General features: G+C 39.1%; 2 protein-coding genes across 2 annotated transcripts; one reads left to right on the forward strand and one right to left on the reverse strand.

Annotated features, from left to right (window-relative positions):
* Positions 1–9892, reverse strand: PSMG2 (proteasome assembly chaperone 2). Its single transcript, XM_040264594.1, has 7 exons — positions 9470–9892; positions 6803–6974; positions 4959–5017; positions 3624–3742; positions 2551–2724; positions 1076–1196; positions 1–298 (listed from the first exon to the last, which is right to left on the reverse strand). The coding sequence occupies exons 1-7, from the start codon at positions 9524–9526 to the stop codon at positions 206–208; spliced, it is 795 nt and encodes a 264-aa protein (XP_040120528.1). The 5' UTR covers positions 9527–9892; the 3' UTR covers positions 1–205.
* CEP76 (centrosomal protein 76) lies at positions 9641–25425 on the forward strand. Its single transcript, XM_040264587.1, has 12 exons — positions 9641–9980; positions 10596–10751; positions 11790–11871; positions 12478–12702; positions 13838–14023; positions 15322–15419; positions 15983–16111; positions 17500–17688; positions 19734–19900; positions 20896–21229; positions 23049–23266; positions 23664–25425. Exons 1-12 carry the CDS (start codon positions 9918–9920, stop codon positions 23800–23802), a joined length of 1986 nt encoding a protein of 661 aa, XP_040120521.1. The 5' UTR covers positions 9641–9917; the 3' UTR covers positions 23803–25425.

Below are 25425 nucleotides of genomic sequence, written 5' to 3' on the forward strand. Positions count from 1 at the left end.
TTACTTAGAAAACAATTTATTGCACAAAATTACATTTGTTGTAGATAATGGAAAACATGGTAAAAACAACCTTGTGTTAATCCATTTTTCCTGGAGATTTTTCTGTGGAAAGTAAAGATTTCCTAATATATTCTTTTTATACAGTTGTTTACCAGTTGTGTTGGTAGTAAGCATCTTGGGAAGTAAGGTATAAAACTGAAACAGATCAGAAGAGCGCAGGGGGAAGACCACTGCCGAAGAGTAACCTCCAGGAACTCGGCATTTTCCAGGGCAGGGAAGATGCTGTGGGGTCCTCACACTGCAAGTGAAGAACAGAATATCTGAGTCCTTCAGCTTTACTGCTCCCTCTCCCTTTAACACATACTACAGTTTGTTCCTTTTGGTTTTGACACTTCTAGCTTTTATTGCAAGGAAAAAACAAAGTAATAAGTTTCTGTCTTTGTATCAGCTGAAGATAAATTCCCTCAAATTCCAAATCATAAAGATATGCCAGAATGACTGTGAATGGAGTCCACGGAACAAAATCAAATTCAAAAGAAATAGGGGGTAAAAAAAAAAATCAGTGTTGCATGATTTGCATCCGTTTGTTCAGTGAAAAGGCTTGAATTAAAAAGACAGTCACCTGCTATATAAAGCAGGCTTTGTTTACTTCTGTTATGCCTAAAGGCTAACTGATTTCCCTGGTATAATGCTCTCATTTTGTAATAGGGAATGTATTTTAATTATAATGCATGTCCAATAGCTACAGTATTGCTCCCATAACTGTACGTTTTACTTAAAAAAGAAAAACAATCCTAAATTCTAAAGAGGACTTGTTTATCCGTATAAACAAGTAGCTATAATTAATGCAACACTAAGAAGTACAATGAAATACTTAAGATCTTCCTTTTTTTTTTTTTAAAATCAGTCTTAATGGTTAGCTGCTTTCTTTTCAAAAGTTCAGTGTAAATTTATATAAAGATGTCTATATTTAAGATAAACTTTCACTTATTTGGTCTACTTATATAGTATGTAAAAATGCAAGTTTATGAATACCTAACCAGAACAATCAGGCTTAAGCTTTAGTAAAACTTACATGTGGTTTGATTATCTGAAGCCATTCATTAAGATATTCAACCAGACCCAGAGCATCTGGGATGTTGTCTCCTTCTGAAACAAACTTCAGCAGAATCGCAATTGGGATTTCTTTAGAACAGCTGCAACAAGTGAAAAGAACAATCAGGTATTCTTTTTGCTTCCCAATGGCAGTTCCACTGTGCCTGTGTTCCTACAGAGATGATCAGCCAGATCATATGCGAGGAGATGCCACACCTTCTACGTGTGGAGACAGAATTGGGAGCCATGTAACACTCACCCTGGGCACATGCACCTTCCTGCCTCACAGCAAGATTTGTGTGAGAAAACCAAAAGAACATCAGTTTTGTGAGAAATATCTTTAAACAGCATAAACTCTACAGGTGCAGTATCCTGCAGATGCAAGTATTTACTTCAACTATTTTAAAGACGATGGGAAGAAAGCAGACCAAAAAACTAGTCATGGTAGTTACTTTTGGTTGACACAGCTGAGTATTTTAAATATTGTTTGCTTCTATGGTTCTGTATTTTCCAAATGTTCCATGAAGAGTGTGTTTCTCTCAGCACTTTCTCTAGTGCCGCTAACTCTGTGACCAAAGTCACAAAGCTGCCCAGGGACTGCTCTCTGGCCTCATGGTTTCACCCTGCACTGTGTGCTCAGGGCTGAGAGGCTCAGGCAGCCCACCGGTCCTCTTCCGTGGCTGCCGCCCCTCTGGTTCTGTGCCGCCTCCTCTCCACCCGTGTCAGCGCCTGAACTCGGTTCAGCCCCCTGAACTGTGAGCAAACACATTCCTGTTATTTCAGCTCTGCAGTCTATGACCCGACACCAGTGTAGGCACAGGTGACGGGGCCTGAACAGAGCAAGAGAACAGTTCAAAGCCGGTGGTCTGCAGAGCAGGTGGGAGTGACTAGGTAGCTAGGGCTTCGGGGCTGTGGTGTGAGAGGAGGTGAAATAATATACCGTGGGTGTAAGCCAGAGAGGAAAGATGGGAGACAGACTAGGCAAAAGAAACGTTGGAGGAAATGATGGTTCTAATAAGAAATACACATTCAGGTATAAGAAAGGAGTTATTACTTAATGAGTGAAGATCTATTTAGAATCAAAATCCTGAAGGTGGATGGTGCTGATGGTTACCCAACACTGTGAATGTACCTAATGCCACTTAATTGTACACTTAAAAATGGTTTATTTAATGTTAGGTACATCTCACCACCACCACCACATAAAGAACTGACTATAGAGGCTGCAGAGAATAAGTGTTAGGACCCCTAACATGCTACACACAATAAAGCATTAAATATGGCTTCTCAGGAACCAATTCTATAACCACATTTCAGTCTTTCCCTTGAAAGTAACACAGCACCTATTTAATGAGGGCATTTTCAGAGTTCCAACAAGTAATCCAAACACTCCCAGGTATCCTGATTTGATTTTCAAATCATGTGGGGAGCAAAGACAAAGGCAGACACACTCACCCTTCATCATAGAGCAACTTTGTGATCCCTCCTCCAGGAACACGGACACAAAACTCAGAATCGTCTATTTCAGGAATGCATGGGGTTTTTTCCATTTCTTCCCAGTTGAGGCTCTGTATTTTATTCTGAACACTTTTTTGCATGGAAGGGGTAAGAATGTACCTGAAGGGGGTACTGGAAAGAAACAATCATATCATTAACTGAACACTCACAAATATGAACATTAAGACAAATAAGAGTTCTTTCAGCAAAAGTTATCTTGTTTTCCATATATTTTGTTGCAGAAGGCAAAATGCAAATTCTGACAGTTTATGGAAGAGTAACGTAAAGTGATTGTTCTGACTTGCTATTCACATACTTAGGAGACTGTGCTGGGGACAGGAAAACAACCAAAGGCAAGGCCAGCATGAAGACCCCACAGCCACACCCCAACGAGGCCTCTTACAAGGGCCTCAGAAATGTGGTCTATTGTGACAGTCTCAGAAATTAACTAGTTTTGAGAGGTTACTCTTCGCGGATATTTCATGATTTTACAGGTGTGCAAATGACAATGCAATAAATAGTATGGATTTCTAACTCTTGAATACTTTATCTTCTATTTAAGAATTCAATCTGACATGCCTGGAAATTGTACTTAAAGGCAGCTGGAGTTCTGCAGATACAAATAGTTGAATACATGGAAATAAATAGAAACAGTGATCCAGTCTTTGAAAGACAATCAATTGATAAACTTCAGGTACTCTTTCTCCTTTCTCTCCATCAGCTGAGCCCTGAGGAGCTGTGGGCTCATGACACACACAGCAGAGCACAGTCCCAGAGACACACACAGCAGAGTGCAGCCCCAGAAGCACCCCATTGCTACCCTAGACCCCAGTGCTGCAGCCCTGGGAACACCAAGGGCCCCCAATGCCACTCCCCCTATCTCCCCACAATCTTCACCTCCTTCTTTCTAAATTCCAGGGAGAAAAGGAAAGGATGGTGTTAAAATTTTGTTTTATAACCTTTTAGTAAAGCAATCATCCTAAAACTGTACACATCTTAACAAATATACTTGTTCAGAGACACAGACCTACCTGCGCAGCTGGAGGTCATTACGGTGATACGAGTGGCTGCTAGAAAGAACCACCACTTTGGCGCAGCCGCTGCTTTTCACCCAGGAAAGCAGTTTTTCACAGAATGACTTTGATTTATACTTTGTATACCATGGAAAGAGTACAATGAAAATACAAAGTTAGATCTCAGATTGTTAGAAGAGTAGTCTAGGTAGTATTTCATCAGTCTTTGTGATGATACTATTAACAGTTTACGTATGCTAAACTTATAGTTAGTTTGAGATCCACTTATTGTCCTTGCACTGAAGGTGAAAGATGAGGGACAATGACTATAAATTTCTGCCCCAAATCTGATCAGGGGCAACAGTTAGGTAAGCCAGAAGGCAGAATGCCTGTCTAGGTCCCTCAGCATAGTCAGTGTTGTGAATCACAGGAGGAAGTCTGCTCCATGCTGAACACCAGCTAAAAAGGTGTGACAGCCGAGGCAATACTCGAACTTTGCCTGGATGCAGAACTGATGGGTGTGTGGGGAGCAGCTGGGGAAGTCTGAGTATTTGCTGATGCTCATCTCCCAGGTGTGTGGTGTGCTGTAGTTGTGAAAGAGGCTCTCCTTCCTGTAGACGTGTGTTACATGATGCTGGCATGCACCTGCTTTGGACTGTTTGGCAGAAGGAAACTTTGCACGCACACACAGAGGATCAACCAGGTGTGGCAAGAGGTGAACAGGTGATTGACCTGGGATGTGGACCTTCCACTCTACTTTCAATGGATGAAACAAAATTTAAATAGCTCCAGGTGTCTAGTGGCTGCCAGGTCAGTGTGGACACATTCCTGCCAGACAGTGGTGAGGGCTATGAACTTGCTTGGAGACAGGAAGCTACGAGAGGATCTGACTGAGGTTTCCAGGACCTGGGGTGGAAGAGCCTGTGGGGCGAGTGGTGCAGAAGCAGAATCAGGGGCATGAGAGAGGACATGGGCTGGACCAAAGTGGTGACAGCAGAAGGGGAGAGAAGCTGGATTCAAGAGTGTATTTTCAGATACACGTAATTTTAATGCAGGTGCCATGGGTTTGAAATGTAATGCAAATAGAATAAACCTGTAATATTCATATGCTTAAATTTTTTCACCTATGGTACCTGAATCGGGAATATATAGGACCCAAGCTATATGTCCCAATTCCTTTCAATATATTCAGGAAATAATAGTGACAACTCTGAAATTTTATGAGTATTTTTCTATAAACTCAGACTGCTTAACTGTATAAAGAAAGAAATGATTTTTGAATCTTAATAATGACTCAGTATTTTCTCATTATACTGTACTTTAATAAACTTAAGACAAAAGCAATATACTAACCTTAATAAAAATGGATCTTAACTGAAGAGCCACTAGTTTCTTTGAAGGCAATGCATACACTGCAAGTATAAGAGAATGAAACCATATGATAGTTAAAATTAAGGAGTCATACATGAGAAATTAATAACAAAACTGAACTAGGAAAAATTCTGTATCTAAATATTTTAAAAATATATTTATTTGGCTGCATCCGGTCTTAGTTACAACACACAGGTCTAAATGCCCCACTGCTTGTGGGATCTCAAGCTCCCCAAACAGGGATTGAAATCTGTGTTCCCTGAATTGGAAGGTGGATTCTTTACCACTGGACCACCAGGGAAGTCCCTAAAGATTTTTGCCAATTAAAACATAGAACATATGCAATACATCATTTAGCTAAAACACTTTAAAAGTACCTCAGAATTCACCCATGGGCTTTATTCTATGGAATAGATTCATTGCTAAAATTTAACTATAAGAAAATTATCAAAAATTATTTTTCTTCTTTGATTGTAAACCTAGAGGATTCCCCTGGAAATTTCTATCCTTATAACAAATGACCCCATTTTCAAGGTTTGGTTTCTGATATTGTTCCCTCTTTTCTCTAGAGAATAGTCACACTCATTGGGGTTAGAAGGAAGAGTAAAATGCAGGCGAATGTTGGCTGTGTGATAAAACACAGAAGCTACATTTATTTTCTTCAGGAGACTCAGAAAGACCTGAAGTAACACGTAAGAACTCTGAGTCAATATTTGTGAATTTATCCTGTGAGGAGGATCCATAGCGTTCACCAGAGTCTACAAGGGGCCCACTTTACTGATGCTTAGGAGGCCCTGCTCAAGTTTACCTCCAAGAACGAGAAGCCCTGAAATGACCTGAGAACAAAATAGAGTCTCCAAGAACATGTGATTAGGCCTCTGTGCCAGGGCTAAGCTTTCAGTCACTGTAAACATCACAGACAACCCGAGACTCAGGCACTTTGTCTGGTGGGTCACGTCTCTCCCATTCTACAGGTCTGTTGGGATCATCTCACTGCACTGGTGTGTGTGGGGTGACTGGGACCATGCAGCATCCATCAGCAAGGGTGCTGACCACCAGGCATGTTTGGGACAAAGTGGGCTGGAGCTGGAAGCTCAGGAACCAGGGAAGTGGGCAGGCTGAGATGACGTCCATGACGCCTCACTTCTGCAGCAGCAGCAGCGCTCCTGCTCTCCACCAGAGCTTCACGCACATCTTGTTTTGTTGGTAAGATCCTGTTTCCCAGCGCCTTGCTCATGTGATGTAACATCACCTTTCACGTATTCTGGTCAAAAATATTTAGCTTCTAAATAATCAAGGCTTTAAGACTAAGTCCAGTTTCAGAAAATACAGAGGCCAGAGGAACACAGTGGTCGGTCTGTACGCTGTGAGCCCTAACTAACCCCAACTGACAGCACAGCAGGGAACTGTGGAGATGGGTGGCATGGGAAGGGCCTAGGCCTCCTGCAGTCAAGTGACTTGCCTCTCTGAGCCGGGTCAGTGTGCATTACGATGAATGCTACCACTGTGTGACAGATGACTTCAGCCTGCGTGGGGCGCTGCACATTAAACACATAGGCCTGAGCCCAGTGTTAGCAATGCTTACACGTGCCAGGAGGACAGAAAGTAAAACTGAGGATAAGAGGGGGAAACCCCGTGTTAAAAATCATTCTATCCAAGGGTGCAAATACAAGCACATCCCTCGAGGGGGCTGTAATCCAGGGTGTGTGCAGGAGAGGAGGGCACCACTGTGGATTCTAAAGAGCCACTCCAGGTGCCAACGGACACCCAGGGAGAGTCTAGCTGTGACTTGACACAACTCTGCCTTGTGGAAGGATATAACACACCTTCAGCATTTATACTGAGCTCCGCTGAATTCTCTTCTGCAGTTGCATATGGATTGTTTCCAACCATTGGCACAAGACAGTCAGTATAGAAGTAACCGATCTTATGCATATTCAGTGTGGAAATAATCAGATCTATTGCAAGCTGGCCAACATTTCCAACAGATACTGCTGGCTGAAACATAAAAAAAAAAAAAGTTCATTAAGTTAACCAAATCAGCAGCACTTTAAGAAGTTTAGACAGAAGACGACAGTCACAGTGGACGTACTGGACACCAATGCTCAGGTGCAGCACACCTGGGTTCTGAGCTTTTCATTAGCTCCACCTGGAGACTACTGACTGCATACTTACTGAATACCTGCTATGTGTCAACCCCTGTTCTGGGCACTGAGGATGCAATAAACAAATGGATCAGAGTTCCTGCCCTTGTGGAGTTCCATCTAGTGAGGGGGTGGTTTGCTGTGGCAAACAAAATAGATAGTAAAATACATAGCGGTAAGTAGAAAACATTTAAGTCAGTAAGGGTGTGTGTGTTTATGCAAGTTCAAAAGGGGTGGTCAAGGAAACAGTCACTTCAGGTGACCAGTAACTACAGCCCTGAAAGAGGTAAGGGAGACAGTCACATCAAGACTTGGGATATGACGAGGTCAGGCAGTGGTGAAGCAGGTGCGGAGGCTGTGAGGTGTGAACAGAGTTCCTGGGTCTTCTTTCCATTTGCTTTGTTAGTGCCTAAAGATTGGAGGGAGCTTCTTTTCATGCTGCACACACACACACACACACACACACATATACACTCGCTCACTCTCTTTCTCTCTCCCTCTCTCACACACACACACACTCTTTCATGACTTCAAATAGCCAACTACCACATCTCTACCTACACCCCAAACACTCACCTGAACTCCAAAGCCTAATGGCTATCTCCACACAGTTATGTCAAAACCAGCAGGTACAAAACAAAGCATCTGCTCCAACCTGCTCCCTACTTTGCACTTCAGAAAACAGCAACAATTACTCACCCAGTTACCTAAACCAGGGACCTGCTTCTCTTCCCCTCAGCAGCCACAGCAGTAGAGGACTAATTTTCATTGATCCTGTCTCCAAAGTTTCTCTTCACTATACCTCCTCCTCTGCACTCTTCCAGCAACTGCTCATTTTTGGCCTCTATGGGTCCTTCAGAGCAGCCTCCCACTTTGGGCCCTCCCGTACCAATCCCCTGGTTAACTCCTTTAATTCCCTTTCCTTTTTTTGCTGCTTTGGTTAGACCCTCACTCCCGGGTATCGTTCGTTTCTTCCTCACTACTGGATTCTCCCATCAGCATATTCACACCCTCTAAAATCTTTCCTTCTAAAAAACTCGCTGTCACTTCTCAGTGTCCCTCCAGAGCCCAAATTCCCTACAGTCTGTCCACTAAAACACAAGCAGGAACTTTATCTCTGAATTCAGGAACAAAAGCACAAACATACACATCTCCACATCTTCTCCCATTTCTTTAATCCAATATGGCTTCCCTCTTTACCGTCAAGGGTACTGCTAGTAACCTGTGGACACTATTTTCTCTATGATGTTTTCTTTCTGCCAGGTATCTCCTGCAAAAATACTTTTTCCCTTTTGTGATTAACGAATATTTTTCAGGGAGACACTTTGATATGAAGTCAAATTTTCTTCCTCAGTACACTATCAAAGCTGCTTATATCATTCAGTGATACTTCTTTTGCTTTGAGCCCTGCCACAAGTAGGACCTTAGTTCCTCGACAAGGGATCAAACCCATGCCCCTTGCAGTGGAAGCGCAGAGTACTAGTTACTGGACCAGGAGGGAAGTCCCCACTGACATTTCTTGCTTTCATTATGAAAATTGTCGAAAAGTGACTTTTCTATTACCATCGTCCTTTTAAAAACTGATAACATATGTGTTAGTTTCAGGTGCACAACATTGTTATTCGACATCTGTACACATTGCAATATGATTACCTCAACAGGTCTACTTAACATTCATCACCACTCAGTCAAAAAATTATTTTTTCTTGTGATGAGAACTTTTTAAGATCTACTCTGTTACTTTCAAACATACAACACAGTGTTAACTATAGTTACTACGTTGCAAATTACATTCCAGGACTTATTTTTGACTAAAAGTCTGTACTTTTGACCCCTTTCACCTATTTCATCCAATCTGTTCTATGTTTTTTTTTAAATTCCACATACGAAGCTTTTCTTAACAGATCTTTGTATCCCTCCCCTTCCCAATAAATCCCAGGGTCTTTCTGTACCCCTTTCAACGTTCTAACTTTATTTATTTACGTGTGTTCCCAACTAGACTGCGAATTCCTTGAGACACAGAACCTGGTTTTACCGTTACACACTGACACAACACAACGCTCACTGAAGCGATGAATGAACCGCGACAGAACCGCGTGCTGTCGGCAAGTCTTTACCAGCCCGTCTGCAGTTTCCTGACTAATGACAATCACTCCCCAGCTTAAGCGCGGTACAGAGCTCGCTGAGAAAAGATTTTCCAAGAAAAAAGGTACAGCGAGTGGCCCACACGGCACCAACGGAGCGCAAGGTCACGTCCCCGCACATTTCGCTCTCAGCCACCAGGACCCAGCCCCGCAGACTCGCGCGCGTCCGGGGGCCGCTCTGACGCCGGCCCCTGCCCCGACTCACCATTAGGAGGGTGCACCCCGCGAGGTCGGGGACCGAGTCCCCGGAGGGGACGAACATGGTTTCGCCGACGGCCGGAAGTGCGGGTGTAAGACTCCTGGGGTCCTTCGAGGCCCCGGTCGCGGGGTCCTTAGGTGCCCGTCCCACTGCCTGCCGGGGCGGCGCGCGGGAGGGGCTGCGGGCGAGGGTGGCGGCCGGGGCGGCGCGCGGGAACAGGCTGGCGGGCACGGCGCGGAGTCTGCGGGCGGAGACGAGCCGGGGCGCCGGCCGAGGTGACTGACAGGCGGCGCGGGGACAGCCCGGCCGCCGTTTGGAAACAGCAGTTGGAGCCGCCCGGTTCCCCCGCCGGCCTGACGCGGCCGCCCCCGGAGCGCGCGAGGCGAGCGGTCGCGGGCTCTGACTCCGCCGCGGAGACGCTGCGGCCGCCGGCGCGCCCGAGGGGGAGGCCAGCATGTCGCTGCCGCCGGAGAAGGCGTCCGAGCTGAAGCAGCTCATCCACCAGCAGCTGAGCAAGGTGAGGCGGCGGGCGGGCGGGCGGCGGGGGCTGGGCCAGCGGGCACCGCGGATCCGCGGGGAGAGGGCTGTGGGGCCGGAGGCCGTCACTTCATGGGAGGCGGCACGGAGGGGCTGTCCGTCCTCGGGGTCAGCCGGGGCTCCAGCCGCCGCCCCGTGCCGAGTGTTAGCGTCTCTCTGCCCCGCGGCGGTCCTGACCCCCACCGCCTCCCTGAGGCGCATAAAGGGTCATTCCGTTAACCCTCGGCCACAACTATAAAGGTTGAGAGTTTACTTTTGGCCTTTGGTCGCTCCTCCACTGCTCTGCTCTACTCTCAAAAGACTGGTTTCAGTCGAGTGTTATTTGTGGGGAAGTGCTAGCAAATGTAATAGATAAGCTTAGAGCTTATTTTTAGAGTTAAAAATATTTATCCTTAAAGGTTTTTTTCCTTTAAAAAATCTTACCTTTATTCTCAGTGAATTTCGGTAACAATCTCACACTGTTACTTGAGAAACCTTCCTGAGTTTAACTACTCTCTCATTATTTTGGGGTCAATATTTTGGAAAGATGTTAGCTAGTTGGCTATCTTTGACTGCTCTATAACGTTTTAAGTCCTAATGCGAGTTTTCTACCTAGATGGATGTCCATGGCAGGATAAGAGAAATCCTTGCTGAGACGATTCGGGAAGAATTGGCACCTGATCAACAACAGCTATCAACCGAAGATTTGATCAAAGCCCTTAAACGCCGGGGAATCATTGATGATGTGATGAAAGAACTTAATTTTGTTACTGTGAGTAATCTTTTAGAGCAAGACATTTGAGAGTCTTAAGTACATTCTCATGTTTAATACCACTCTTAGGGTCCAATTTGGGGCCTCTCTTTAGTGAAACTACTTTTTAAATTTTGTCTAGTAATATCTGTTTCTCAGGAATGAGCTACTTTACCCTTGAGTGGAGCGGGTAGGATTATGTATCAATGAAACTGAAATTATGGACCTAATTATTCCCTTTACAGTGAGAGTTTTCTCTTATACTCTAGGTCTGAAACTTTAAGTGTGTATATTAGTCAAATTAGTTCACTCCAACTGTATTTTTTCTAAATTAATACTCTGAAATCTTTCTACACAAAGCTTATTATTGAAGTAAACACATTGTTTGGTGTTGTGTTCTCTAAGATGAACAGATTGTTTCTTTAAGGAATTAATTGTCTGCATAAGAACTTTCAACTCTTTTCACATAAATAGGTCAGTAGTGAGGTGATGCCTCTCTGCACAAATTAGTAAGTAGGTCTTTTGAAAGTGAGGCAATAATGAGAGACTGTGACCTCAATACCTGGGTAACATAATGTGGAAATTGGATGGACTTCATAATACACCAGAGAATAAGTATTTTAGTCCAGAGTCCTTTTTTGGTTTTTGAGGTTTATAAACTCATTTGTTATAAAAACTGACCTAGTAATAGCTTCTGCTGTGTGAATGTCACTTCCTTATTATAATCAGTTCTGTTCCTGGTGGAACCACAAGCCAGATGTCATATGAGGTTTGGAGAAAGTTTAACCTTCTGTAAAGTGTTAAAAATTTGTTTTAGCATTCTGTAGACATGGCTTGAAGATCATGAATTCCTTCGTGCTAGACTTTAGGAATGACTAATTAGTTGCATTATTGTTTCAGCAGACTTTTCATTATTCTGACTGTGCTAGGGGAGTTAGGGCATTTTGAGGGGGCTTTATCCTGTCTACTTTTAGTTCAGTTCTTAGTCCCATTATTGGCATTTTCTTAACTGTAATTTTTGTTTTCTAAGTTGTTTTGATTTTTTTTCTGCCATTCTAGGATAATGTTGATCAAGAACTCCCTTCCTCTCCAAAACAACCTGTTTGTTTTACTGACAGACAATCAACGTTATTAAAAAAAAGTATGTTTATTTCTTTTTAACATTAATTTAGTTGTGGATAGTATTGCATATAGATGTGCTGTAGTGTTTTGTATTTGAGAGAAAGCATTTTGATTTTTTTTTCCAGAATGAGGTACTTATGTTTTATGATAAATCATCCAAAAAACTTAGATTCTATTTTGCATGAAGTGTATCAAAGATTTAATGTATAGCTGAGTGGAAGCAAAAGCAGGACTATTTGTTTTTCATGTTTTATTAATATATTTTATAAATTGTACAGCCTTTTTTAATGGCAGTGTAATTATCTAATAAGTGTACTTGCTGAGTTGGTAATTATCCGAAATTATTTGTTGTATAAGAAACTAAAGAAAAAAAATAAAGATATTCTAAAACTTGGCTCTAACTCCTGTCTAGATGGAAGAAAGTAGCCAAAATATAAATCAGAAAAAGATATCCTATTATGTATTTTTTCTTCCCTGGGTACAAATGAGCCTGGTATATAGTAGATTTGTTACTCTTCCTTTTTTTAAGTCTTTAGTTTTATTCCTGTCAAGTTATTTCCTGTTGTCTTGATCACATTGTTAAGTTGATTGGCAGTTTCCTCATATGTATTGCTACACTTTACAGCTAATATTGATCCAACACGGAGGTATCTTTACCTTCAGGTTTTGGGTGGAAAAGCTTTCTTGGAACATCTGCAAGAACCTGAGCCTTTACCCGGACAAGCTTGTTCAACCTTTACTTTATGTTTACATTTTCGAAACCAACGTTTTCGTTCTAAACCTGTTCCATGTGCCTGTGAACCAGATTTTCATGACGGCTTTTTACTTGAAGTACACAGAGAAAATTTAGGTAAGGAGCAGTGATAAACTGTCATTCAATTTTGTAAATTTTTGTTAGATCTTATTGCAGAACAACTTTAACAGCTTTTGCTTAAGAGATTTATAATGGATGAATCTCCCCAGTCTTTTGTTTTGTTTTTTCCCTTACTGCTTTTTTCCTACATAAATTACTACTACCTACCTTCTTGCTTTATTTTTGGCTAGTTTTCCTTGAAGGTTACTTTTGACTTTTAATGGTTGATTCTTTAGTAGTAAAAATTTAAATGCTTGTTAGGTAGACAATGAGAGGGGATCCTCTTCATTTCTGAAAGATGACTTGATTTACGACGTTAGTAACTTTTGCAAGTGAGAGTTTAGACGTTAATCTATAACTAATTTTTAAGACTTTAAAATTATGGTACTTAATTACTATAATTATTTTACATTGTTTCTTCCTGTAAAGGTGTCATATCTTAGTTGTGGATGTCAAAATGTTTATATTTGTAAACTTAACAAAGTTGTAGTGTTATACATTCAGAATTTTGGATTGCTGAAATGGCTAGTGCACTACTAAAATTTTATTATTTTTTACCCGGTGAAAAGTATTACCTTAATAAGGCAGTTACTGGCTTAAATTGGTAGCTCCAAGGTGCTGGATTCTTCACTTTTGTGTAGTTAATACAGTTTTTTTTTCCCTAGAGGTTTAAGCTCAGTTCAGTTCAGTTGCTCAGTCATATCTGACTCTCTGCGACCCCATGGACTGCAGCACACCAGGCTTCCCTGTCCATCAACGCCTGGAGCTAATTTAGGGATGAAGATATTTGGGGGAATAATGTTGACAGATTTCAAGGATTTTTATAGTGGTAGCATATACTTTATTTATGTACTTCTGAAGAATAGACTTAACCTCTTAAGAGGTCAGAAAACACCAATATGCATTAAGTAACTAGATAACTTGTCACAGTTCTACGAGTCTTCTGAAAAGTTAGCAACAGAAATGGGACCAAACTTTTATTCCCACTCTGTTGTGTGCTTTTGAGGCATTGCTGACTTATTCTGTTTGGTTTTATATGTTTATTATTAGTATCCTTTCAGTGAAAATATTCTTTTACATTGGTCTAACTGTATATGTCATGTGGTGTAATGTTTTTGGTTTATGTTGCTAGGTGATGGAACTAGAATGGCTGACTCTACCACAATGTTATCAATAAGTGACCCAATTCATATGGTGCTAATCAAGACAGACATATTTGCTGAGACCACTTTAGTTGCATCCTATTTTCTTGAATGGCGGTCAGTGTTGGGTTCAGAAAATGGAGTGACCAGTCTTACTGTGGAACTTATGGGTGTAGGTATGACGATTAATATCACTGCTACCTTTTTATAGCCACAGTTTATAAATACGTTTTATGTTTTAAAAATGCCTTTGTAAACCAAGAGGGAAACATGTAGAAAGAATTTGTTGGAATTATAGTTGGACTCCAGTATCAGAGTCTGAGGAAGTGTCTTGAGTAGTGTGAATACTGAACTTCTCTGTCACTCTGGCCTTGTTTTAAGGGAAAAAAAAATTTCTGGGAGATACATAAAGAAATCTCTAGGGGTTTTCCTCTCCAAATTTATTTGCTAAAAAGAAAGTTGAGATTTCTTTACACAAACAATGCAGGCATGCGCCCATACATGATAGCGCAGGGTAGGTTCTTATAGAATGTGCAGTAGATGTTCCTCTCACCTTACACAGGTGGGACAGGGGCTCCCAGAAGTGTTCACTTGCTCAGTGCTGGTGTCGTCAGTGTACCCTTGGAGATCAGCGTATTGTCATCATTGTGTCCCTGGGTTCTTGCAGATTTCCTGATAGATAATACATATTTGCTAGTGGAATGAAAGGCAAAATAAAAGCTGCACTGTTGTAACCACTACATATAATGGAATTATTTTGGTATTGAAATTTGATTACAGAGTTAAGCTTGACCGGTGGACAATAGAGCTTTAGTAAGTTAGATATCGATAGGTTAGACCCAGAATACATTTTTCCTTAAGTAAATAGTAGGGGAAAAGCTTTATGATAGGTGATTCATTTTCAAAAGAGATACCCATTGTTTGTTTTTAAATATAAGCCTAACACAATAACCATAGTAATGACCTGGAAATTTCTGATTTATCAGAGAAATATTAAGTAGTTATGGTGTGAAGTATATTTGTTTTCTAATTCTTGAAGTCCAGGTGTGGATTAAAAATTTGTACTCATATGTAATGTGAAAAATGGGAAGGGATAAATGGAAATTACTATATGCGGCAAAACGTATAAATGTTTTCTGAGAATGAGGCATTAACAGTTGCTTTGACTTTGCTTTTAATGAAGATAAAAATCAAGAATCATAAATCCTTTAGGTCTGAAAAAGTCCCTTAAAATCTGATTGAAAAGCTAGAAAAACAGGTAATTTTATAACTCGATAAAAGTCTTTGAACAAAATAAAAACTAATTTGAGCTGGGTCGTTTTTAATATGAATGTAAAAGGTGAGTTTTGAATATTGTCTTTATTCCATGTAAGTGATAAAGCACAAAATTCTTAAATTATTTTGGTTAAGCTTTAATTGACTAAATATTACCGAGTATTGAAACTTCTGAAGTTACATTTATTTACATTTACAGGCACAGAATCAAAAGTTTCTGTGGGAATTTTAAATATAAAACTTGAGATGTACCCACCGCTCAATCAAACATTATCTCAAGAAGTAGTGAACACACAGGTAAATACTCCTGAATTTCTCTTCTTTGTGTGTTTTCATAAATCCTAGGAAGTGTTCTCTTTTTAGAAAATTATCGTTTATTAGTTGTAAGCAAGAGAATAGTATAACATTATTTAGAAATTTTTGTCTGGGATCAAAAAAGGTAGCTCTGACTGGTATGGGGACTTCCCAGGTGTCTCACTGGTAAAGAACTTGCCTATTATGCAGGATGCACAGGGGGCTTGGGTTCGATCCCTGTGACGGGAAGACACCTTGGAGGAGGCAGTGGCAGCCCGCTCTAGTATTCTTGTCTGGAGAATCCCATGGACAGGGGAGCCTGGCAGGCCAGAGACCATGGGGTCACAGAGAGTCAGACATGATTGAGCACGATTGGCATGGAGACTGGATTGTCCTAGGAAGTGTGAGAACAGGGAGGCCAGTTAGGGGCCCTTAGGGATGAGAGATGATGGTGTCCTGATTGAGTAGTGCTAAAGAAGTAGGAGGTGTGTAGACTTGTTCCATATTTTGTGATCATTATTGAAGAGAATGAATATAAATTGATAAGTATATTTTTAAATTTCAAGCTTGCTTTGGAACGTCAGAAAACTGCAGAGAAAGAGCGATTATTTCTTGTGTATGCTAAGCAGTGGTGGAGAGAATATTTGCAAATTCGACCCTCACACAATTCACGACTGGTGAAGATTTTTGCACAGGTTTGTAAATTGTATGAGAAAAGTTTCACAGCTATATTTGAGATTTACTGATTGTAGCATCAAATTCAATTAACTTTAATTTGTAAAATGTATTTATTCCAGATAAGTGAAAATTTATTTGTAAAACAAAATGCTCATTTTGTAATAATCTGACAGTAGTAAGTAGGTGAGTGATATATCACAATCTTTGTTTTATTTTGCTTTTTATTTTCAGTTATTGTTTTTCTAAACCATTTTTGAATATGTTTAATTTAAACTAGAAGAAAACTCATTTTGTTTAACTTGGAGTGTGTCCTTCATTGATACTTTGTACTAGATAAGTAGTAGAACACTTTGCAATTTACATGTAAATTCAGCTTTCAGGTGCAGAATTGGAAGTGTAGGCATGTATTTTTTTGTTAGGGTATTTTTTAAGACAAAGAATGTGACATGTAATAAGTCTGTTAAGCCAAGATCTCTAAGCTGATGACCAATCATATTTAACTATAGCATTTCAGTTATGTATCTCTGCCTCTATTTTTTCTGTATCCTAAGCCTGTTTTCTCTCATTAGTAAACCAGCATAAATAATCAGATCCTTTTATAACTTCTGAGGAACCATTCAGATATTTTTCTATGTATTCAGTCTTGTGTAGGTGCTATGAAAGCATATGAGTGTAGTGTTGTGAGTACTGTGGCATTTATGTAGCTTTTCCCTATACTCCCTAGCTTTTAGGACAGGCTAAAGGTGGTTCACTTTCTAGATGAGGAGCTTGGGAATGGAGGGCATAGTTGGTTGGTGATGGAAATGCGGGAATGTCTTCTGACTTCCTGACAGCCTTGTTTGTACGTTGAAGGGAGCAGCGACATTGGGACAAGGGTGAAGAGAAACCAGCCCAAGTATAACTGGCTCCCTCTTGTTTGTGTAGTCTGGAGTGTAGTCATTCTCTGCCCCGTTGGACCAGAGAGGACAGGGAGGGAGGGGAAAGTGGGCCAGAGAAGTGGCCCATGGAAGAGCTGAATAACACCCCATGCCTTCTTTATTTGCTCATCCCTTGACGTCCACTTAGGTGTTTCCATGCCTTGGCAGTTGTGAGTGATGCTTCAGTGATGGGATTGGTGTGTAGCTGTGTCTTTGAGACACTGACTTCAGTTGGTTTGGACATATGTCCATGGGTGGGGTTGCCAGGTCATATGATGATTTAAGTTCTTAATGTCGTAGGCTTTGAAGAGAAGTTATGAGAATTAAGAGGAAAATTGTATGTACCAGTAGCCTAGTGCTGGATGCAGGGTAAGCAAGTGCTCAAGTGGTGTCCAGGATTATTTTCTCTCTGATGTGTTCTGAGACAAAGTGTTAAGATTGGGAATGATTAACTGTCATTACAGATAATGTTTTCCTTTCCCCTCCAGGATGAAAATGGGATTAACCGACCAGTCTGTTCTTATGTCAAACCACTTCGAGCTGGAAGGCTTTTGGACACTCCAAGGCAAGCAGCAAGATTTGTCAATGTCCTTGGTTATGAACGAGCCCCTGTTATCGGAGGAGGAGGTAAACAGGAGCAGTGGTGCACTCTGCTGGCCTTTCTCTGTAGAAACAAGGTATCCTACACACACACAAGAACTAAAAACCAGTACCTTGTAGTTACTGTGAGTTGATGGTATATTTGTAAAAGAATTAACTTAGGAAAAAATATATATTGGGGTATTTTCTAATTTCCTGTGTTCTAAAATTGTTGATAGTATTATAAAAATTAGATTCTTTAGCATTCCAACTCTTTTGAAACAGAATGAAAAAAAAATTTAATGTATTATTGCTTTGAAATAATTTTTAGTCTGAAGTTGTATAAGTAGGACATATAGGTATTCACAAGGCAGAGCTTACAGAATGGGAAAAACCACTTAGATTAGAGATTGATTGTCAATTGGAAGGATTTTATCTTAAGACAATTGAAAACAGTTAAACATTATTTATTGAAAAAATTATTTATTTCCAAGTTGTAATTCCCAAAGGTTGTATGTATAGATTTAAACTTAAAAATTTCAAATATAGTAGGAATATATTGTACATATTTAAAATGATTACCCAAATAATTCTTTTATAAAACAAATAATCACCCCTTTGATTCACTATTTTCTTTTCTTGAGTTCATTTGAGGAGAAAGCACATCTTGAACTTTGAAAATTACTAAAAATATTTTTCTTAAAAAAAAATTAGTTTTATAATAGTGAAGGTGAAATTTCACCTATAATTCTATTTTTCATCTATTTTTATATTTTTATGTTTTTCTCCTGTGTATATATTTTTCCCATAACTGCAACTGATATAAATAGAATTTTGTGCCCTGCTTTATAAATTAGCTTTATGCTGTGAACATTTTCCCATGTGTTGCTGAGATACTATGATCTCCAGCTTTGAATGTCTGAATGAAATTTTTATTAGCTGATACATGAAATCTCCCTAATGGTTTTGCCATCATAGGAACTGTTTCTTTTGGCTAAGTTAGGCTTGCTTCCAAATTTTTGATATCACTATGAATGAATGTTTACATTGAGTATCTTTGGTTGTATTGTTATTTTTTTCTTTTGAGATTTTTTTCCTAATACAGAATCACATTGTACAGAAATGACTGACTATGTCTAAAAGGTTGGGTATTAATGGTTTTCAAAAGTCAGTTTAACATTTATCAGATGTTGTTTGTTTTATTATTGTTAACTGAAAGACAGCAGTGTAGAGCTACCAGTGCAGAATTTGGGGGCCGAGAGCTCATCCCTCATTCTAACTCTGAAATCAGTGGTTATTTTGCTTTTGTATGTTACCTGTAGTCCTACACTTAAGTACAATCTTCATATAATTATAGCCTTACTGTGTAATATTTGAACAAGGTTTTTCACAGAAAATGGACATTTTCTATTATTTTTGTAATTTTTTTTAAATTGTGAAAGTAATCTAACATTATCAAAGAGAGTTTACACAAGAAAAAGGGAAGCTCTATAAAACCTGCCTTAATGACAGCCATTGTTGTTTTTTTATCCAGTCATTTTTTGGTGTATTTCCTTAAAATGATAAAGTATAGATATTTTTTAAATCATTGTTTTAAGTTTGAGTGTTTTCCCATTTATTGGAATTTCCTCCTATATGATCTGTCATCTTGTGTGTTCTTGCCCTTTAGCTATTTATCTTTAAATTCGTACTGCTTTGGGGGGACTTCCCTGGTGGTTAAGGGGATGAGGGTTTGGTCTCTGAAACTAAAATCCTACATGCCTTGAAGGCCAAAAAAACGAAAACATTAAACAGAAACAATGTTGTAACAGACTTAATAAAGACTTTAAGAACAGTCAACATAAAAAAAAAAAAAAAATCTTCAAAAAAACTTACTGCTTTTATGTTGTGGGAGTTCTTTGTAAACTATAGAATCTTGAAGTGTATGTTAAGACTGTCAGTTTTGTAGGCACTGACTTTGTAAAACAGATGCTTCTAAAATGCACATTCTTTTTGCCCCCTCATTGTTTTAGCTTAACACTGGACTAAATGATTAAAAATAAAACTTTAGTTCATACTTTTTAATTGCAATTTTGTATTTAAATATTTAATGTGGAAACCATGTGAGAGAGTAAGTACTTCCTGTTACTCCTTTCATTTGCAGGGAGACTGTGAAGATCATGCCAACCTTCTGTGCAGCCTCCTGCTCGGGTACGGGCTGGAAGCTTTTGTCTGTGTCGGGACCAAGGCCAAGGGTGTGCCCCACGCATGGGTCATGACGTGTGGCACTGATGGGACTGTCACTTTTTGGGACAGTTTAACAGGACACAGGTTTGTCAGCCACATTTATAGGGATATTAGCATGAAAGTGTAAATGTTGTCAACTGTAGGTTTTGTTTTATTGATGGTATCAGAAGGCACATATTGATAATTTGGGATATGTTAAAAATTACCTCAAGATAGCTATGAACTAAGCTAAGAAAATTTGTATACCTAAAATATTCTTTACCAACATCATACTAATAAAAAATAAATTATGCTTACTTTTAATTTTGTATAATTGGCATATAGTTTTAGGCTTTTTTCTTGGGTGGGGGGAGTACCATGCGGCATATGGGATCTTAGTAGCCAGACCAGGGATTGGACCCACGCCTCCTGCAGTGGAAGCATGGAGTCTTAACCACTGGACTGCCAAGGAAGTCCAGGCATATGTGTTTTCTGATGATTGTTCCTAAGCCTAAAAATAAATTCAAGTTGTAAATCATTTCTTTTGAAAATTTGACGTGGTTACCAACTCCTTGTTGGTAAATCCAGTTTATATTTTCTCGATGTCATCAGATTTTGATAGATTGAAATGTTCCCTCCTTCCTGGAACATTCTCTTCCTTAGCTTCTCTCATAGCACTGTGTTTCAGCTTTTGTAATTCCTCTCTGGCTGTTCTCTGTTTTCCTTCATTTTGCCTCAGATGTGGGAGTTCCTTTTCTCATTTTCCTGGATTTTCTCTTTCCCTGGTTGATAATCACTTTAGTTAGTTGTGCCTAAAAATATGTGGCTAAATTATTTTGTTAGCTGGATAATGTTTGTGATCTTAATGCTATGCATGGAATATATTCTTATGTTGAAGGAATAAAATTGGTTTCTCTATCATAAGATGTGCCAGTCTATGTGGTGTAATCAAATTGTGGAAATACAAGGAGAAACAAATATTAAACTCTCTTGGGAAGTAGTTATGACCTTAAGTGTTAGAGTAATTTTTTCCTCAGTAAGCTGCTGTCATCTTAATTTCTGAGTTTTTACTATAGAAAACTATGATTAACCTTTTTTAGGTACCTCCACAAACCTATCAACCCTGATGAGCCTCCAGCTGCCGAACAGCCCAAACCATTGTACCCGTATCGAACAATTGGTTGTGTTTTCAATCATAAGACATTCCTGGGAAACTGTCAGCCCTCTGACTCAGTGGAAAGCTGTGTGTTTGATTTGAATGATGAGTCCAAGTGGAAACCCATGAGTGAGGAAGCAGTCAAATCCGTGTGTGCTCCAGGGGCCACCACGTCCCTTCCTCCCTTCCCTCCGCTGTGTGCGTCCACAATCGACGCTTCTGTGACAAGCAATGAGATAGAAATGCAGCTCAGGCTGCTCGTGTCGGAACACAGGAAGGTAATTAACACAGAGGTTTGTGCTTTCCTGCATTTTTCTCATGTTTATGTATTTAAAATATATATATTTTTGGCATGTAAAATAATTTCAATCACTATTCTAGCCCTAAATAAAACAAATTCAGTCCCTTCCTTTATGAAGGTTGTGGTTTTGAAAGTCAGAAGAGTAAAACTCTGAGATTGAAAACTTTCTGAATTCACCAGTACTTACAGAAATTATTACATCCTTGTCCTTATAGGAATGAAGAACAGTGGACTTGTTCAGACTTTTGTGAATACTACTGTTTGGATTTTCTCTTTGTACTTATTTAAATCATTCCCCATTGACAATATTGGGTTACATTTTTTTCATTTTCATTTGTTTTCCAGGTTTGTTTAGTTGTTTTGTTTTTCTGTTACATTAAACTAGGTAGATGTAAGATTATAGCCTCCTGGTGGCTTTGATTTACATTTCCCTGATTACTAACAAGATCAAGCTTCTTAGTAGCCATTTAGATTTCGTCAAGGGCCTTAAAGGAAACATAAAAAAGCACTGATCATAATGGAAAAGATTAGTGTATGTTAATAACTTACTTTCATCAGAAGAAATCATTAAGAGAGTGAAGAAGCAGCCTTGGAGTGGTAAAAGTTACTTGCCACGCATACAGTCAACCAAAGACTAGAGTCCAGAACTTCCACAGAAGGTTGATTTCTAATTCACCTTTTGGGATTCCCTAATACTCCCCTCCTTGGGTGAGCCCTGATTCTCATGTTCCTTGAGACCATCAACGACACTCTTGAGTTATCAGCTGTGTTCTCTGGGCTCCCAGTTCTTAGCTTTAACCTCTGAAATCTTCTTACCTACTTGCCAACTTCTCAGGGTATTGAGGAGTGTGTTTTGGGAAGTATTGAATATGACACTTGTAGTGTGTTTCCAGCAGTAGCTGGGCTGGGGCTCCATCTCCTACCTCCATTGCTTGTATTGCCTTTTACTTTCTTAGCTCCCGTTTGAAGATGAAACTGACATTTTAATACATTATAGGAACTACTTGTTTAGAAAAAAGAGAACAAAGCTGAGCTGGATGCCATAGATGGTTGCTTGCTAAGTTAATGGTGTCTATAAGCCCACAAGTAAGTCACAGGAAGAAGATAAGTGATCCCTTGGGATCACTTGAAACCAGTTATAACAGAATGTGAGATTAGATGTTATAATAATCAAAATATTTAGAATTTTTAGTTTGTAGCGTTAAAAAAATTACATGTCAAGGTAGCAATGGTTCATTTGATATCATAGTGAAATTATAATTGCCTTCAGCATGTCTTAAGCTCCCAGAGGGCTTGTAGCTTCTGCTTTTTGGTGCCTTTTGCAGAATAAATGCTCAGTAAATATTTGAGTTTAATTATATGTGCATTTGTTGATATTTCTCCCCTACTACAATTCAGTTGAATAGTGGGAGCAATCAGGTTAAGCAGATTCAATCTTGTGAAAGTCTTTAAAGTTAAATAAAATTTGACCTCAGAATTCCTTGACATGTTGTCTTCCTCAGTAGGACAATTCCTTGTGGTCTTTCCTTGTGGATATTAAGGGAGTACAGGACTTGCAGCCTTCACTAACATCATTGCCATTGGCTGCCTTTTGTTATTTCTCTAAGAAGTAAAACCTGATACCTGTTTTTCCTTTTATAATTTTTACTTCTTTGTATCCTTATAATAATTAATAGGAAGTTAAGAAAATTATGACAGATTTTAAAAATCTTTTCTTGGCATACATTAAAATAATCATCATTATAATTAGTTTTTTTAAATATTGTATTTTGCTTTTTCCATTTCAATTGCTGTAGGACCTTGGCCTCACTACTGTCTGGGAAGACCAGCTTTCTTATCTCTTGTCACCAGCTCTGGCGTCTTATGAATTTGAGCGTACGACAAGCATATCTGCGGGCAATGAAGAGTTTCAGGATGCTATCAGAAGGGCTGTGCCTGATGGCCACACATTTAAAGGGTTCCCAATACACTTTGTGTATAGAAATGCGAGGCGCGCGTTTGCCACATGTCTCCGGTAAGGTGGAATTTATGATGTCTTGGTGTTTTTGATGTAATTTCAGTGAACACTTGGCACTAATTTAGGAATGACTTCAGAGTCACACAGGGAGCTTCTGTAGTGACCTGTCCTCTTGCCTCAGACTGTGATTCATTAGGGCCAGAGTGTAGCTCTGGAGAGCTCAGGGTTGTTTCCCCAGTGATTCTGTCGAGGATTACTGATCTTGTCTAGTGTAATTTTAAAAACTTAATTGGCTATGAGGAAATAGTTTATAATTTGAATAGTTTTACCACAGTTGCAGAGTCCTTGATAACAGAGACAGGATTTTTAAAAATCATTTTCAATACCGACTTTCTTGGAAATAAAGTAAAACCTAAATTCATTTCTTAATTGAATCCATTTTCTCTCTTCTAAGGTCTCCTTTCTGTGAAGAAATCATCTGTTGCCGTGGAGACCAGGTGCGCCTGGCAGTTCGTGTCCGCGTGTTTACTTACCCTGAATCTGCTTGTGCTGTTTGGATCATGTTTGCTTGTAAATATCGCTCAGTACTATAGGACTAAGTTTCTATAAGACTATACCTGTGTTTTATTAGAATTTTACACATTGTATTGATAATAATACTAGGTGTTTTAAGGTTCATTACTTTAAAAATCACAATCTGGCTTCCATGTCATATTTAACTTTGGTATAAGTCTCACTAATAATGTTTGAAAAGTATCATGATGTGTGTTTAAAAATTAAGGATGAAAAACTTGTATAAATCTGACAGGATATGGTAGTATAAATTAAGTGTTTATTCTTATTTTAATAAATACTACTTTGCTTATAAGTAGTCAGTAGTTTAAATATGAAAATAAAATTTACTTAGTTTTCTTTGCATTAACAGGTAATCAGAAAGTTATTTGCCTAAGGATTTGAGCCATAGTGAAGTTAATACGATCATTATTTTTCATAGAGTAATGGGATTATTTTATATAAATTAGGAGAAATTAACTTCACAACATTTATTACATAGGTGAAATACATTTTGATAAATTTACCACTTTTGTGGTTTACTCATAACTACAGGGATATTTGTGACTCTCTAGAGAGTTATGGGAAGACATGGATGCAAGAGCAGAGAAAAAACTCATACCAGAAAAGCATTAATAACAAACCACACATGAAAGTATACAAATAATTTATAAATATTTGTTAGTTTGATTCATTGTAAAAGTGAATTGTGTATTTTATTATTTTTTTTGCTTATTTATTTTTGAATTGAGTATTTTAGAAAAAATTTATTATACCCTTTAGTTGTATGTTGAAAATTGTTTTCTATAATTGATATTGGCAGTCTGTTGCTGATTTTCTGTGATCACAGTATTCTTTACTAGCCTCTCATGGAGTCCATCTTTTGAAATCACACTTTTTGTTTCTTTTCTCTTTATGATAAAAGCATCCATGTGTATGTGGCGAATGTAAATCAGAGAATCATTATGTGAGGCCACTGAAAAATGAGCATCTGTGAGTGCCTCCATGCTGATGTTTGTTTTTAAGTTGAGAACAGTGTACTTTGAACAGGCTGTAGTGGTTTAAACTTTGTGAGAAGCTGCCTGATGGAATTGCTTTGCCATCCACCCACCTCTCTGTACAGCTCTCATTCATTCCTGCACCCACTGGGCTTCTTATGAAAGTGACTATACCAAGTGGCTGTGCCAGTTATGCTTTTCATCGCTAATTCAACATGGCAAATAAAACGATATTTTAGAAATTAGAATCTAAAGACACTCTAAAATTTACTTTTTAATTTTTACATACATAATTATTTATGATATAACTTGTTTTAAAAGTCTGAAAATAATCTCTCATATCAATTTTTATTGAAAATGACCAGAAATCAGAAGTTTCTTGAGACTGACATGACTTTAGAGAATCAGCAAAATAAGAATTAAGGCTTTTTGGTCTGTTACCAGAGTTACTTGCAAAGCTATCAACAGGGAAAATTGCTTGTAATTTTCAGCTTTTGGAACAAACTATTTGTGAGGCATGTACTAGGAGGCAGACTGATACATGAGATCACGGCTGTGTTTTCTTTGAGGCTGAGCTTCCTGCATTACTGTGCCAGAGTAACACATGTACTTGTAATGCGCCTTTGATGTAAATTCTAAAATAAATTTCCTTTTTATGCACTTTAA

Source organism: Oryx dammah, unplaced genomic scaffold, assembly GCF_014754425.2.
Source record: "Oryx dammah isolate SB20612 unplaced genomic scaffold, SCBI_Odam_1.1 HiC_scaffold_22, whole genome shotgun sequence".
NCBI classification, from domain to species: domain Eukaryota; kingdom Metazoa; phylum Chordata; class Mammalia; order Artiodactyla; family Bovidae; genus Oryx; species Oryx dammah.

What these genes read in the sequence shown, in the direction of transcription:
- PSMG2 (XM_040264594.1), bottom strand. Translation starts at nt 9,526, where the DNA reads ATGTTCGTCCCCTCCGGGGACTCGGTCCCCGACCTCGCGGGGTGCACC. An exon ending in AAGTTGCTCTATGATGAAGG is followed by an intron (nt 1,197 to 2,550) that starts GTGAGTGTGTCT and finishes CACTTGTTGCAG; the next exon opens with CTGTTCTAAAGAAATCCCAA. An exon ending in TTCAGATAATCAAACCACAT is followed by an intron (nt 299 to 1,075) that starts GTAAGTTTTACT and finishes CTTCACTTGCAG; the next exon opens with TGTGAGGACCCCACAGCATC.
- CEP76 (XM_040264587.1), top strand. Translation starts at nt 9,918, where the DNA reads ATGTCGCTGCCGCCGGAGAAGGCGTCCGAGCTGAAGCAGCTCATCCAC. An exon ending in ATCAACGTTATTAAAAAAAA is followed by an intron (nt 11,872 to 12,477) that starts GTATGTTTATTT and finishes TACACTTTACAG; the next exon opens with CTAATATTGATCCAACACGG. An exon ending in TCGTGTCGGAACACAGGAAG is followed by an intron (nt 21,230 to 23,048) that starts GTAATTAACACA and finishes CAATTGCTGTAG; the next exon opens with GACCTTGGCCTCACTACTGT.